Here is a 15,944-nt window from a genome sequence, read left to right as displayed (position 1 = left end):
GAAATTCACTCAGGTTAGCACATCCTAATGAGCTGCCAAACTTAAGCAGTAAAGATTGTGAATATGACCTAAATTGCTGTCAGAAATCATTAAGTTAGTTCGTGTTAGCTAGATGGCTAGTTTTAGTAGTGAAGATTATTGATATTTGTAAAATGTGAGTCTTAGGAAATTCTGTCAGGTTAGCTTGCTGGCTAGTTTTAACAGTGAAGATTGTGGACATTTCTAAATATGAATTAAATATCATGTCATGTTAGTTAGCTCGCTAGTTGTCTAGTTTTAGTAGTGAATATTTTAGCAGTGTATATATTATTAAATGTAACTTTAAAATCCTGTCAGAAATCCTGTTAGGTTAGCTCATGTTAACTAGCTGGCTAGTTCTGGCAGCAAAAATTGTGTACAGTTGAAAATATGACTTCTTGAAAACTATGAATATGAAAATCCTGACAAATACTGTCAGGTAAGTTCACAATAGATTCTTGGCTAGTAGTGAAGATTGTTTACAATCGAAAATCTGACTTGTACACCTTGTTTTCCTACGCAGCATGAGAGGATGCTAGTGTTTCAGTTTCAATCCCTTTACTGGTTTAAAAGAAAAAATTGTCGTATATCCATTTTTCCTCACACTGACTGTGTGAGCTAGTGTTTGCCAGAATTGAGAGCTGTCAGCCAATAGGACACCAGTATTTCCACATATTTTCCTGTAAACCCTGTCTGGTCAAGCCTCTGTTCACTGAAGATATAAAATTACAACATTGCCGTCTTCTTTTACTGATGTCTAGAAATTGGAGAATTGGAGAATTATTCGGAGCTAAAGAAAAAATCTTCAGAGCTACAGCCCCAAATGCTCAGGCCAGGTTACGCCCAATCATGCATAAAGTGAGATTTATTTTAAAAATGCATTTTACTTAATATTGTTTTCTTAACAATAAATTTGTAATGCAGGTAATGTAATTTTATTGACGTCAATAACTGTAATCAAATTATATCAATTTAAAATGTAATGCGTTACATGACTGTGTTATCAGAAAAAGTCATTAGAATATAGTAATACGTTACTCTGTAACACGTTATACCCATAAAATTCCTGTCAGAAATTGTTGCACTACTTAATGTTAGCTTGCTGTCTAGTTTTAGAAGTGAAAATGATTAACATCATATAAAAGTTGTGTTAATCAGGTTAGGTAATGTTAGCATGAGTCAGGTTAGCTCATCTTAACTAGCTGGCTAGTATTAGCAATGAGTATTGTGTACATTTGTAAATATGGCTTAAAAATCCTGTCAGAAGTTCGAAGCACTTACTGAAGATAATTAATTAATTTAAAAAATACAGTTATGAATGCAGATTCTCCAGTATACTACACCATGACTGTTGATGGATATGTGTGCACAGTTTACCTTGTTCAACGGACGCCTCAAATCCCATGTCCTCAATGGCGTCCCTGAGTTCTGCAGGACGGGTCACTCTGGGGTCAAATGTAATTATTCCCTTCTGTTCCTTTAGATAAACTGTGATAGCATGCACACCAGTTTTCTGGGATATTACTTCCTCTATGGACTCCACACAAGAGTTACATGTCATGCCTTTTATTATAATCATCACTTTCAGGAGTGAAGCGCCGTCCATGGAATGAAACCCAGATATTTGAGAGTGCACAAACCCATTAGTCCTGGAAATTTGTTCCTGGAATTCTGGAGTTATTCTAAAATTCCCAAAAGGAAGTTCCTCTATTACTGCTTTTATTGTGACCAAGGTAACTAGAGAAGGATCATATTTCAAATCCACACTTCTGCTTTCCAGAGACACTAACACACCCTGGACACCTAGCATTCCAGATAAGCTCTCTGTAATATTTTTCACACACGACCCACAATGCATCCCTTCCACACCAAAGCTTGCCTCCACCCATTCGGATTGTGCCTTCTTCGGAAAAATATAACTTGAGTCTGTCTGATTGAGACAGGCATCAAAGCCTACGTCTTGTATGTGTTCCCTTAGATTTTCTGGATTCACTTGCTTGGGGTTATACCATATAACGGCTTCCTTGTCACTTAAAGATACGTTCAAACCGTTAACCCCTTGTAGTGCTCCAATCCGGTCCTCGATGGAGCGTACGCATGAGAGGCAGGTCATCCCTTCCACTCTGAACCTTACCAAGCTCCCTTCCTGAGCTGACTCTCCAGGTTGAGGAGCATTTGTCACATCTCTCAATCCATATCCCATTCTCTGAATCTCCTGTAGGATCTCTTTGGCTGTGACTGTAGATGGATGGTAGACTACCCATGCTCGGCCACCAGACTGGGGAATAAACACATCGGCTACACCGCTGAGCGCAGAGAGACATTTCTGGAGGGCGTGAGTGCTGTCTGGGCAGGAAGGGCCGCTAGTTAGAGTTAGAGTTAGTCGAGAAATGTGGCCGACATTGGGTCGAAGTTCACTCAGACTTCCTGCCATATAGGCAAGATTATCGAAGGCATGATTGTTGGAGACTCCTGTCTCACACGGACCTCCATTTTCCTAAAGACAAGGAGTTTGATTAAAACCAATTTGTGCATTTTATAATCCTAAAAACCGTATAGATGCCTCTCTTGTGGCAAGACCTGCACATTGGGAGACAAATGAACCCGAATGAACCCGAAAGTGAACTCTGGAGCTGGAAATCCCACTGCAGATTAATCACACACACACACACACACACACACACACACACACACACACTACAGGGTATTGTAGGACTAAAGTCCCCCCACCACAAAGTACATCAAAGAGCAGCTTATACAGCAGGAAGGTAAGTCTGACTGATGTATCGTATCACCTCAGCTTATCGAGAGTTTATAGCCTATACATTCAGAGATGCTATTGTATTACGCTCACTTTATTAGTCCTTACTCCTGAGCTTTTATTTGGAACTTTAAGCCTGTTGTTTTCAAGGCTAACAAGGCACTTGATTTATAATTATTTCTCCCTACACAGAACCTTTCCCCTGAAAACCATTCAACAATTTTGGTAGGTGAAAATTAACAGCAGTGTAACCGAAGCACTTTTTAAAATAACTTTTTATATCACTTTTATAACCTCTGCACACATACAAAGCATACACACACTCCTCTAAACCAGTGAGCATGATATTTCTCAGTCCGTAAAGTCTACAAAAGCCAAACTGTCCAATGCATACATACTGTACATATGAAATATGCTCAATTATTTCCTAAAATAATTTTACACGTTCCATAATAGTTTTCTTTCATCGGTAATTTTCAACCACTTTAGTTTTCTTTCACTGCTTTCATTCTGTCTGAATATTATTTTATATTGAATTATATTAGCCTATATTATATTTTGGGGGGTCTTGGCCTCACACTCCTCCACACATACCACAGAGATAAAGAGCATTTTGGCTAGACGTATGTAGCTGTATTAAATGACTAAGATTTTGGAGATGGATTTACAAGCGTATTTTTAGCGTAATATATTCTGAGTAAAAAATATCCTTCTCATTAAACTTTAATATAACTTTCAACTTTAAAATAACTTGAAACTTTCAAAACTAGAATGAGCTGCAATGAAACCTAATAATAATTCAGAATAACTGATTGCGTGCACGTTTGTGCGTGTTGATTTGTTGTGCTCATTAAGTCACCGACCTTCAGTTCTTCCAGTCCGTCTGTTTCTCTTGAGGATAGACAGACGCATGTCGGGGACGTGGGGCACGGACACGGGGGCGCGCACTCCACCATGCACACCTGCTCACCGAGAGCCGCGCCGGTACGCGCCAGCTTCACGCGCTTCGCGATGTTATTAAACGAACCAAACTTATTCATGTTGACTTCTTCCTGTCTCAGCTCTCTCTCTCTCTCTCTCTCTCTCTCTCTCTCTCTTTCTCTCTCTCTCTCTCACACACACACACACCGCACCTTGCACGGAGTTAACGGTAGATCCGCGGGCAGCGCATTTAAACCGCGTAAGATTTTTTTTTTGCACTCGGTGTGACGTCAAACCACTTTTACCTGAGCGTGTGCTACATTCACGTGTTGTTGGAAAAAAGAAAACCTGAAATACAAAATGCAACTTGTTGTTGTTGTTGTTGTTGTTAATAATAATAATAATAATAATAATAATAATAATAATAGTTATTTCTCAAACCCAAGGTCACTTTACAATATTTTTTGTAAATTACAAACATAAGCCAGCATTACACATGAAAATATGTTTATATATTTATATATTACATTATTAACATGTCATAGTTTAGTATAGTATAGTAAATATAGCCTAGTAAAATATGTCTTAAACAATGTATACAAAATGGCATATTTATGTTTAATACTAATTAGTTATTGTTAGTGTAGTAAGTGATCAACACCTTAGCTTCCCAAAAGGGTTGTACTTGCAAGCATGTCTGATAAGGAAACACTACTGTTTTGTAGTTATACTCTATCTATAGTGTGAATATACAGTTTGTGAATACAGAATAACCCTACCACCCCACCCGACTCGGTTGCACACCGTTTAAGAGCAGCTCTTGAACACTGCTCGTCTTTGCGCACGGCACAGCTGTCACTGTAGCGCCACATTCCCTGTAGATGATTTACCTGGACCGCTGTTACCGAGTGCACAACATTAGAGATGTAATCACGTGACGTCAGTCACACTGTGAATATTATAGCCTGCTTTGTGTTCAGTCAGTTTCTGCCTCTGATAGCCCATGGTGAAAACGAAACTAGGCAAATAATGTGCTATTTAATTATTTCTATTCACAGAACAACAAATACAGTGAATTATTGCTTTTGAGATCTTACAGCGCTACAATAACTCTTAACATGCTTATTTGCCTCCCGTTGGTCTGACCAGTAATTGCACTTTCCTCTAAACTTTGCAGTTAAACAACGAGTACAGGCCTAAATGTTTTATTTCTAGGGCAATAACAGAAAAAAAAAAAAAAAAACATTAGAGTGCAACACAAATACAGGCATTAAATCATTCACCTCTGTTTATAAATGTTTAATTAAGTAATTTAATTTAATTAAATATTTTTAACTTTAGAATTGTTTTATTTCTGTATTTCTTCTGTCATCAGTACCTTTCAGTCCCAGTAGAGGAGGAGTGGCCTCGCTGCCTCTCAGGTCAGTAAAGGAGGCGTGGCATCAGTACCTGTCAGTGCCAGTGGAGAGGGTGTGGTCTTTCTGCTTGTCAGGTCAGTAAAGGAGGTGTGGTATCAGTAATTTTTGTTCCCAGTAGAGGAGGTCTGGCCTCTCTGCCTGTCAGGTCAGTAAAGGAGGCGTGACATCAGTGCCTGTTAGTTCGAGTGGAGGGGGTGTGTGTCCTCTCTGCCTGACAGGTCAGTAAAGCAGGTGTGGCATCAGTACCTGTTAGTCCCAGTGGAGGGGGTGTGTGTCCTCTCTGCCTGACAGGTCAGTAAAGGAGGCGTGGCATCAGTACCTGTTAGTCCGAGTGGGGGGGGGGGGGGGTAGGGTTCCTCTCTGCCTGACAGGTCAGTTAAGGAGGCATGGCATCAGTATCTGTCAGTCCCTGTGGAGGGGGCGTGGCCTCCCATTTCTGAGCCGTAATCCTTTTTTTATTTTTGTTATTTTATTTGCTCAATACTGAATCACATTGTTTATCAGCAAAACTAAATCTTACTGAATCGTGGACACCGTTAAATGTGTTCAATATATGTATAATAAAAATGTGTAAACGTCAAAGCACCAAAACACAAAATACACCACCCTTCATATCATACACACACTACAAAGAGAACCGGTTAAAATTACTGCAATAAAGAAATTACACTCATTTTATTTGATTCTTATCATTAGCTATTATAGCATGTCACCAGGGGGGGCGCACCAACACACATATGTATGTAAATGATTGGTAAATGACTGAAAACCAGCTCACTGTTTCATAAGCTGCTTTACCCAATGAAAAGAAATAAACAATCCAGCCTCCTTCATAATGATCTAACATGATCTATTTAGTGCTTATTTAAAAATTGGTTCTTGCAGTCTATTATTGTAATGTGCATGGATCTCGTAAGCCTAATGGACTGCATTAGCATGTTTTAATAAAGGAAAAAACATCCAAATAAAAACTGGCATTGCTTGTGTGCATTATTCTCAAATGGGCTTTTTTCATTATTGAATTTTACTGCAACCATGGCAGCAAAATTGGGAAAGCATAGCCATTAAAAACAGAGATTCATAGTCTGAATTAATTAGAATGACTAAACCCAGTCGTTTAAGCTGTACAGTACAACTCCCTCCTCTTGCGACGAGCTACGCAGAGAGCAAAGCAATGATTAATCAACTCTGAATAGGTATAACAGTTATCTGAGCTCTTAATGTCACTTTTCTAACCAAGTATTCATTTACACATTGTTTTTGTTATTTTGCTATATAATGTTTTGGATTATGCATTAAGGCTTATAAATATTTTAGGGCAAACAAGTTCCTCCTTTCAGTCAAAAGTCGACCTGTGATGACAATGATCAATGTGCTCAAGCATAAACCAATGTACTGTTCTGTACAAGTGTACTAAATGTTACAACTTCACTAAATACTACTATATTTCATAACAAAACATATTTATAATTCAAAACTCAAAGTGTTGCAGCCTCAATGTGGTGCGCATTCTGAGATTTCCGCTCACAACGGTTATAAAGAGTGGTTATTTGAGTTACCATAGCACTTCCTGTCAGCTTGAACCAGTCTGGCCATTCTCCTCTGACCTCTTTCATCAACAAGGCATTTCACCCTGCAGAACTTCCGCTCACTGGATGTTTTTTGTTTGTTTGTTTTTCATACCATTCTGTGTTGTGTGCAAAAATCCAAGAAGATTTTCTGAAATACTCAAACCAGCCCACCTGGCAGCAACAACCATGTCACGGTCAAAGTCATTGAGATCACATTTCCCCCCATTCTGACATCTGATGTGAACACAAACTGAAGCTCTTGACCTCTATGACTGGTTGACTGGATAGTCACATGACTGAAAAAAGTGGCAGATGAGTATGTATATAAAGCAAAGCCAGCTTACCCGCTGTGTGAACGATGTAGAGCCATACATATCTGATGGTTTAATTATCAGCAGCACAAGGTCTGATTAGGAAAGAATCCTGCTGGACCTTTTATAGACTTTATCTAAACCGAATTGCTCTAGATTCCAACTATAATACTCCAACCAGAGTTTTCATAATATCCCTACCGGGTTTATTGGGGCAACTCAGTCTATATTTTTTCCCATGAAAGCAGAGTTTCCAGTTTAATAGGTAGTGACTAATAAACTGGCAACTAGGTGTAATTTAGAATGGGTTTCTTGCATTTGGATTCATTTTAAACCTTTTTTTGTTGGTACAGCCATGTGTTAGCTAGTGTCACTGTGATTGACAGGACAGAGAGTATGCCCCTTCCACCCAGTGAATATGATCATTTCTACATTACAGTAACAACTCAAAAAAAAAAAACATTCCAGAAAGTGCTATTATTGGAAATTAATCAACTTTGTGGTGTAACAGTAACTTTGCTTCTTCACACCACCCTGTCGCTGATTGTTTTCCTTAACAGCACACCCCCAAGTGTTTTATTCCTTATTATTTGCCCAGACACATTAAGTGCTCCCATCCAGTTTATTCTATTTACATACCCACATACATTTCAAATTTATGCACAGGTATTTATTGTCACACAGAGTTCATAATCCATTAAATATTGTTTCCCAGGATACTGAAAATACAATCCATAAAATCCTTTAAATCCCTCAATATTAAATTTCCCCCAGGATTGTGAACCCATGACTGTAAAAGCGCATTTAACTCAAATGCTATTCTAATCAGCTTTCAGTTCATCCTGAAAAAAAAAATCAATATGAACCCTTGAGAAATCAGATTATGCAAAAGAGGGTCAGTTGGATGAATAAGTCAGAAAGCTAGCTATCAAATTGGCAATGCACAAAAGAACAAAAGACAATTTCAGTGCACATGTATAAATAAATAATGAGGCAGCAAAGTCTCATATTTTCAGAATGTGTTTCCCAGCCAGACACTTTTTCATTAAAAGGCAAGTCCCAAAGAATTGCTGCAGTGAGCAGCCCACCTCTGGGACCATCTTTAAACAACAACAACACCACTGTAAAATTGCATTTACTAAAAAGTGTTATATATAGATGGCATATTCGCTGTATTAGTCCTTGAGAATCTGTAGCACTATTTCCTGAATCCTGGAGCCTGAGCAATCCTTATGTCCATAACATAAATGCAACCATTTTGATTTCAGACATGACTCACCATCTCATCTCCTCCATGCTTGTTCAGAGATTCTACCTGGTTCATGTAGGAAGATGTCCCAAATTCGCTGTCCTCTTTTGAATGTCTTAAAGAATCGTCTCCCTGAAGTGGAAATTTGGAGGAGTGGAAAGCCAAAGGAGGGATTGTGTTGACCAGGATGACCTGGAGCGGCCTGCTTGGCTCATGATATCGGCAGCACATGTAGCGGGCGAATGCTGCGCGGTACGTCTTATTGAAGAGTGTGTAGATGAGTGGGTTAACTGCAGAAGACAGGTACCCCACCCATACAAATACGTTAAGCAGGCTGGTCATGAGCGACGGGTTGCACGCTGAAGAGGCACACGTCACCGCCATGACGTTTGTAATGAAGAACGGACACCACATGACTACAAACAGGAAAAAGACCACACCAAGGACTTTGGAAGCCTTCTGCTCATTGTTGATGGACTGTGCAGTGCGGCGGATGAACGGCCTGGTGGACGGGACAATAGTGTCAGGGCAAAGCGAGGTCCGAGAGAATAAGCGCTCAGAGGAAAGAGAGCCTCGAGGGAGAAGATCCAGCATGGACAGCCACTTGGGACGTGCTATGAGCTGGTCCAGACATAGTGTGGCCTGGCTTTGCAGAGCACTGATCGTCAGGAAATACGTCACCACCATGACAAGGAGTGGGATGAAAAACGCTACGAAAGAGCCGATCAGGACAAAACTGTCATCTGTCAGCTGACAGCTGCCATCTTTGAAGACTTTGGAGCGATCGTGGAGGCCAAGAACTGGGACAGGCATGGAGATTCCTAAGAAAAACAGAGGTGAATACAATAAGTATTGTTTCATGTACAAGCTTGTCATGAAGTTATCATAGTAACACACTATTTAAATAGAGTTCTCTAATTTTGATTTTTATTTTTTGGATAGTTAAAGGTTCCCAGCTTCCTAAAGGTGTTCCACTTGGAACTTTTCTGTAAATAAGTCATTATTCTTACACACCACAAGCTTTCTTGCTTGCTGAAAAGACAAAATCATGACTATGAACATTACCAAATGTTTACTGTTTGCATTTTAAAATCCACCAAAAGTTAACATGCAGATCATTTATATTATTAATATAATATATACAAAACCATCACCCCTCAACCTGAGGACAAAAGTATCCAAAGCACCTCAATTCAATCAAAGCACCACAAACCTGGCAACCCTGCTGACTCCTTAAAATATTATCACTAACATCTACAGTCCATTGAATAAAGATTCTGTGTCTGATCTGACGTTGATGCAAATGAGAGCGAAAACTGTTGAAAATCAGTCTCGCAATTCTTCAGGAAAATCTGATTTCCACTAATTTGCTGGAAATGACTCAAACATGCCAGAAAGCATCACAGGAGATTTGTATTAATTAATTTGCCTGATGCTTTTATCCAAAGCAACTCGTTAAGCAGGCCCGCTATGAGTGGGAGTAGCCCCAAAGCCATCGTCATAACATTGGTGATGGAGGCCTAGAAGATCTTGGACACTGGGCCTGGAGGTTAGCTTTAGTTATTCAAAGCGCCTGGAGCTTCTTTAATGAATCCATTTATGAGGTACATGATTGTTGTCCTACAGATCAGTTGAATTTCGAATTGAAGTATGGCAAGGCATCTGTATTTGTGTTACAAGATCTTATCTTCTTCTTTATTCATTTACTACAGGATATAAGCTCTTACCCACAGAGATGGTCCACACAGCTGTGATCTTAACCCGGGCTCGGGCTCGGGAGTTGGTGCGGCTGTGCTGGATGGGATTGCGGATGGCGACGTAACGGTCCAGAGAGATGGCACACAGGTGCATGATGGAGGCTGTGGAGAACAGCACGTCCAGGTAGATCCAGATAGGACATAGAGCAGATGGGAAGGGCCAGGTATAATCTGCAAACAAGAAACACTGCAAGACAACAGGCCTATAGAGCAAAGGAAGAGGTAATGAGGACAGATTCGCTAATAGGTTTAGTATTATAAAGCGACTCAAAACTTTTTGTCCAGCAGAGGGTGGTGTAATTCTGAGTCAAGTCATCATATACAGCTGTAGCAAGAGGTGCTTTCCATCAGCTAATTTAGGAGTGCCTAATATCTAAATACACGTCTAACAGAACATTACTATTAATTCCAAAGATCACTTTCAAATCAGCTGGTGGAAGATGTTCCTCTTAGGAAAAAAATGGTTCAGAGTCCACTGGGAACACTGGGTGCAAGGTGGGAGTACACTGTGGATGGGATGTCAGTCCATCGCAGGACACCATGCCCACACAATCACACACTCATTCACACCTAGCATAGCCAATCCACCTAATGGCAGGTTTTTGGAATGTAGGAGGAATCCGGAGAACCTGGAGGACACACAAGTGGACATGGAGGGAGCATACATATTTCCATAGAAAATTATCCAAGTTAAGGATTGCACCTGGAGCTGTGAGGTGGCAAAGCTCTACTTCAAATATTTTGATTAAATAGAATATTTTGAGTGGATTCAACAGAAAATCTGTCTTTAGAAATAAATATGAACTAGAAATTCAATTGGGCATGGTGGCTTAGTTGTTAGCGTGTTTGCCTCATACCTCCAGCATTGGGGATTGATTCTGGCCGTGGCCCTGTGTGTAGAGTTTGCTCGAGTCTCCTCCCCAGTCCAAAAGTGTCTGTAGTGTGTGATCGTGCCCTGTCTAGGGTGTCCCCTGCTTTGTGCCCCATGACTCCTGGGATATGCTCCAGGTTTATTTTTAAAAAAAACTTTTAAAAAACTATTTAAATATTTAAAAATCAGCAATGCACTTCAACCGTGTAAGCACTCTTGCATTGTTCCTGCTGTCTGGGCTTCATTAAGGAGATTTATTTCTATTTATTCTGATAACTGATTGCATCTTTAACAAGCAGCCCTCATAAACACAGCTGAGAGGCAAACACATGGCTCAGCATTCACACTAACAAAAAACTCAGATGCTGAAAAGAGGTTTCCATGGAAGTAATTTGATTAAATTAATTGGTAAGAGCATCGGCATTGCTGACATCTACACAACAAAGAAAAAGTAAAAAGTGCTCACCTAAAAGAGTCAATTCAAGGAACCAGCTCACTGATGAATGACACATCATTAGAAATTCTGTATTAGAATTAAACTAACATGTTTATCTGCCTTACATGTGAAAAAAACAACCTTCTTATGTAATTGCCATGAGGGCTTCCAAAACACTTCAAAAACACTTTTTAAAACATAAGAAAATGAGTCTGAATAACAGTTTCATTTCAGAAAAGCGTGAGATGTATCAGGTTATTAGCAGTTCATGTAACATAGAGAGCAAATCATGGTCTATAAATTACCAAAACACATTCTGGAAGCAGGCGCTTATAACCTAAAATGATGCTTGCTTTTCATTTTGTGACAGCACATCATATCAAACAGATTTGTGCTCTTTGGAGCTAATTGTCATCCCCTGAGCTAACTCTAGATGCGAATCCGTCTGAGACGAGGTTCATTCTGCTTACAGTTGAAAAGCTTAATGACTATTAGTGAACAATTGTGCTGAACAGAAAGGAAAAAGGAAATCATTTGGGAAAGATGAAAGAACTCTGGAGATTATGTGCTGAGGGATTTTGGGTGTGAATGTGCTAGAGTGAGGGGCAAATTTAGAGCTTAGCCTTGGAGCTCATTACAGCTCTTCAGTCACACTCTGGAGAGATATTACATTGTGGAAGGATTCCCAAAATGCATCCAACTCTCATCAGAAGAGGACGGAATTAGTTTGACAGCAACAAGGCTGCAACGGAATGCCATTCCTACGGTTAAAAAAAACATATATAAACATATTCTATAAAACTACAGAAAACAATATTGAAAAGAGACTAAATGTCAAAGACATCCAAAAGTTAAGACCAGCGATAAGCACTGAAAGATGTTTAGTGTTAATTAAACACTCATTTATAACCTTGGGATCATCTATAAGTGCTGTTGAATTCTTGATTCTGATTGGTCAGAAGGCATTGATTAATTTTCTACAACAGCAGCTTTGACAATAGTTAAAATCACAGGTCTATATTAAAGCCATTTTCCAATACATTATCATTTCTATAGTAAAAACTTACAAAGGGACTTGTATCTTGTATTTCGGATGCTCCACATAAACAGATTTTAAAATGTATAATCGTGAAATATTTTGGTGAGAAGTCTCCAATGTGACCTGTGTTTTTTTTTCTCTTATTACCTTTAAGAGAGTGAAAAAAAAGGCTGGTGAGAGAAATATATGGTTTATAGCTACTATAATGTAAGTTATAACAGAAACAAACTTGCTTAAGCAATGTTCCACAGCATTAAATCAAACTATAAGTGGATAAAAAGCATGACCGTCAGTTAAAAATGAAAAATTGTAATCATTGGCAAATTTCTGTGTTATAAGACAAATAAAACACTTAGTAAAATGGTGTTATAAGAAAATAATCAATTTCAGGGTGGTAAAAGTAACTCTGCTTCATCACACCACCCTGTTGTTGAATATGTTTCATATAACATAATATCCTGTTGTCTTTATTCCTTATGCATACTCCATCAATCCATCCATTCTCTATACCACTTATCCTTTTCAGGGTCACAGGGAATCCCAGGGAGCATCGGGCACAAGGCAGGGTACACCTTGGACAGGGTGCCAATCCTTATGCATACTATTTCATATTAATTCAGGCGATAATAGACTATCTAGACATCTGGTTCATGAAGCTGCACATATTCCTGAGGTAAAAGTTAAATAAGGTCCTGAGGTAAAAGTTAAACAATTTCCTGAAGTAAAAGTTAAACAAGTTCCTGAGTTAAAACTTAAACATGGTCCTGAGGTAAAAGTTAAACATGCTCCAGTGGTAAAAGTTACATATTTTCCTGAGATAAAAATAATATCTTCTTGAAGTAACCATTACACATGTTCCTGATGTGTATAATGTGTACAACTTTTATCTCAGGTCATTTTACTGAAGAAAATGTTACACATTTCCTGAAGTTCCTGAAGAAAATGATAAACATGTTCCTGAGATACAAGTTAAACATGTTCCAGTGGTAAAAGTTATATATGTTCCTGAGGTTAAAATAATGTGTTCATGAAGTAACAGTTATACATGTACCTGAGATAAACATTGTGCACATTTAGGAAAATATTAAACATATTCCTGAGGTAAAAATAAAAAATATTTAAAAAGATCCATTTTAAACTTAAAGATTTGTTTTAAGCCTTTGCTTTCTCCATGGGAATGATTTTATGGTATTTCCAGAGCAATTTAATGAGATTTAAACAACAAATTTAAAAAATAATTCGTCCGTCCCCCCCCCCCGGCTGTGTAAATGTAGATGTGCTCCCAAGCATTTCCACCATTTTCCCTGATTTTTAAAAGCTCTTTGGACATAGAGTAACATAATTGCTAATCACCTGTATGACCTCTAAGAGCACCTGCTAAGCTATCAAAAAGTTATTATTTAGTTCTGTCCACATCAAAAGACTTAGCGGTATCTTTTCATTTCTCATAAAATGCCAGTCAGAAACAGAATCCAATTTACAAACTCGTCAGCAGTGTTTGATTCTTTGTTTATGATAGGATGTTCCCCCATCTGCCATCTTCTCAACTCTGAAATACAGCCCAAATTTATGCTACTGGAACTGCTGGTGGTGAATGGTATACATGTCAGATTTGTGCTTTTCTCTGTTATTTGATTGACACTGTGTTTTTAGACTTGCTAACATTTTCCTGGGCACTATTTTGGCACCCACTATTTAAAGAAGAAATACATGACCTTCAACACAGTGTGTGAATTAGAGCTCAGGACAGGCATGAAATTGAAGCCTGAGTAAGGAAGTGTGATAATAAATCTGTCTCTCACCGACTCTGACTTGCAGCTGCTACAGGATGGAATGGTGGCTGGAGAGAAGAAAAGCCAGGTCATAGCTATCAATGCTCAAAATATCATTATCAGTGCTGATGCTGTACACCGGAGCTATTCGAATTCTTTAACAAGTGAGCCATGTGGGGAAATCATGTGGGAAATACAGGCCGAGCCACAGTAAATGTAGCACAGATAAGGGTACTGTCAGAAAAAAAGGTACTGTACAGATATATTCTTGCTAGTTTTATAAGTAATCCTGTGGGAAAATAATTTTTGGTCACAGTGGAGTTTCCAATTTTTCAACCAAAAAAACCCCCAGTGATATCAAGCACTTCCAATAAATTAGGTTTACCTCCCAATTAATCAGACTGCAAATTGGGTTGCAAAGAAGAAAAACAGCATGTTTTTCAATTAAAATATTTGAATGGCAACTTTTCATTGTTGCAATAGACAAAAAATAGCAACTTGCACTATCATTTACATTATAGCAGCTTATATACACCTCTCACCATCCTGTCTTTAACATCATCTATAACATCTCAGTATACTGAGAAATAAACATCACATTGTAACAAGAAAAACAACTTGTTATTATGAGAAAAACAGAGTCTTATGAAGAGAAAATCATCATGATATTACAAGAAAACTACAAATGGCAAAGATTAGACAGAAAATGACAGAAATTAAGGAATAACCTGATATTTTCTCATTATAGCATGATGTTTTTGTAGTTATAACGGGATGTTCCCTTTCAAAGGGAACTCAACGTTGCGTGAGCTTCACACTGTGGGAAGTGCCCTCATGCGTGACCGGCATCTGAAGTGTGTGAAATCACGCCTATTTGTAGGCCTGCCATGGTCAGGTGATGTGGCAATTTCACATGTCGCGTGACTATAAAACGGCACCTATGGACCATGTCATCAGCCTTATTATCTTCAGCGAAAGACTGCATGTCAGTTGTTTGTGTGACTGCTCGCAAAAAAAAAGACTATTCATTTCCTCTTAATTTTTTTCAAAAAATAATTCTTTTTACTTTTCTGTCCTTTAAAAAAAAAAGAAAAGTATGAGTCAGAGAGAGTTCAGGAAGTGTGTCATTTTCTGGTTATAACATGATGTTTTTCTCGTATAACATGTTTTTTTTTCTTGTTATAACATAATGTTTCGGACATTATAATTTGATGTTTTTGACGTTATAATGTGATGTTTTTCTCATTTGATGTGATGCTTTTGTTGTTATAACGTGATTCTTGTCTTGTTTTAAAGTGATGTTTTTCTCATTATGACGTTATGTTTTTGTCATTATAACATGATGTTTTTGTCGTTATAACATTTTTTCTGGTTGTGGCATTTTTTTCTGGTTATCACATGATGTTTTTATCGTTATAACTTGATGTTTTTATTGTTATAACTTTTTTCTGGTTATAACGTGATGTTTTTCTGGTTATAACGTGATGTTTTTATCGCTATAACTTGAGGTTTTTATTGTCATAACAATGTTTTTCTGATTATAACGTGATGTTTTTCTGGTTATAACGTGATGTTTTTATTGTTATAACAATGTTTTTCTCGTTATAATGTTTTTTTCTCGTTATAACGTGATGTTTTTCTGGTTATAACGTGATGTTTTTATCATTATAACGATGTCTTTCTCGTTATAACTTTTTTTCTGATTGTACCGTGATGTTTTTATCGTTATAAAGTGATGTTTTTATCATTATAACTTGATGTTTTTATTGTTATAACTTGATGTTTTTCTGGTTATAACGTGATGTTTTTATCATTATAAC

At 38.1% G+C, this 15,944-nt stretch overlaps 2 protein-coding genes and 2 long non-coding RNA genes across 5 annotated transcripts in view; 2 read left to right on the top strand and 2 right to left on the bottom strand.

Moving 5' to 3' along the window:
• Positions 1-3,933, bottom strand: part of atp7b (ATPase copper transporting beta) — a 25,248-nt gene extending 21,315 nt beyond the window's left edge. The window contains exons 1-2 of the mRNA XM_017482486.3: positions 3,643-3,933; positions 1,396-2,515 (exon numbers count right to left, since the gene is read on the bottom strand). Coding sequence (XP_017337975.1) covers positions 1,396-2,515; positions 3,643-3,819 — 1,297 coding nt within the window. The 5' untranslated portion in view covers positions 3,820-3,933. The remainder of the gene's footprint in view (positions 1-1,395; positions 2,516-3,642) is intronic.
• On the top strand, positions 2,527-8,403 carry LOC128634101 (uncharacterized). 2 transcript variants are annotated; one of them, XR_008397299.1, is made up of 3 exons: positions 2,527-3,004; positions 5,076-5,192; positions 8,269-8,403. It is a non-coding gene; the product is annotated as an uncharacterized LOC128634101 (long non-coding RNA). The 2 variants fall into 2 exon arrangements; XR_008397300.1 differs by having other exon boundaries at positions 2,529-2,786.
• Positions 5,549-15,944, bottom strand: htr2ab (5-hydroxytryptamine (serotonin) receptor 2A, genome duplicate b). Its single transcript, XM_017480725.3, has 2 exons — positions 9,977-15,944; positions 5,549-9,070 (listed from the first exon to the last, which is right to left on the bottom strand). The coding sequence occupies exons 1-2, from the start codon at positions 10,098-10,100 to the stop codon at positions 8,265-8,267; spliced, it is 930 nt and encodes a 309-aa protein (XP_017336214.2). The 5' UTR covers positions 10,101-15,944; the 3' UTR covers positions 5,549-8,264.
• LOC128634102 (uncharacterized) lies at positions 8,949-10,093 on the top strand. Its single transcript, XR_008397301.1, has 3 exons — positions 8,949-9,085; positions 9,698-9,853; positions 9,962-10,093. It is a non-coding gene; the product is annotated as an uncharacterized LOC128634102 (long non-coding RNA).

Source organism: Ictalurus punctatus, chromosome 12, assembly GCF_001660625.3.
Source record: "Ictalurus punctatus breed USDA103 chromosome 12, Coco_2.0, whole genome shotgun sequence".
Classification (NCBI taxonomy): domain Eukaryota; kingdom Metazoa; phylum Chordata; class Actinopteri; order Siluriformes; family Ictaluridae; genus Ictalurus; species Ictalurus punctatus.
The sequence above is the reverse complement of the archived record's forward strand: the minus strand, read 5'-3'. Positions and strand labels throughout refer to the sequence as shown.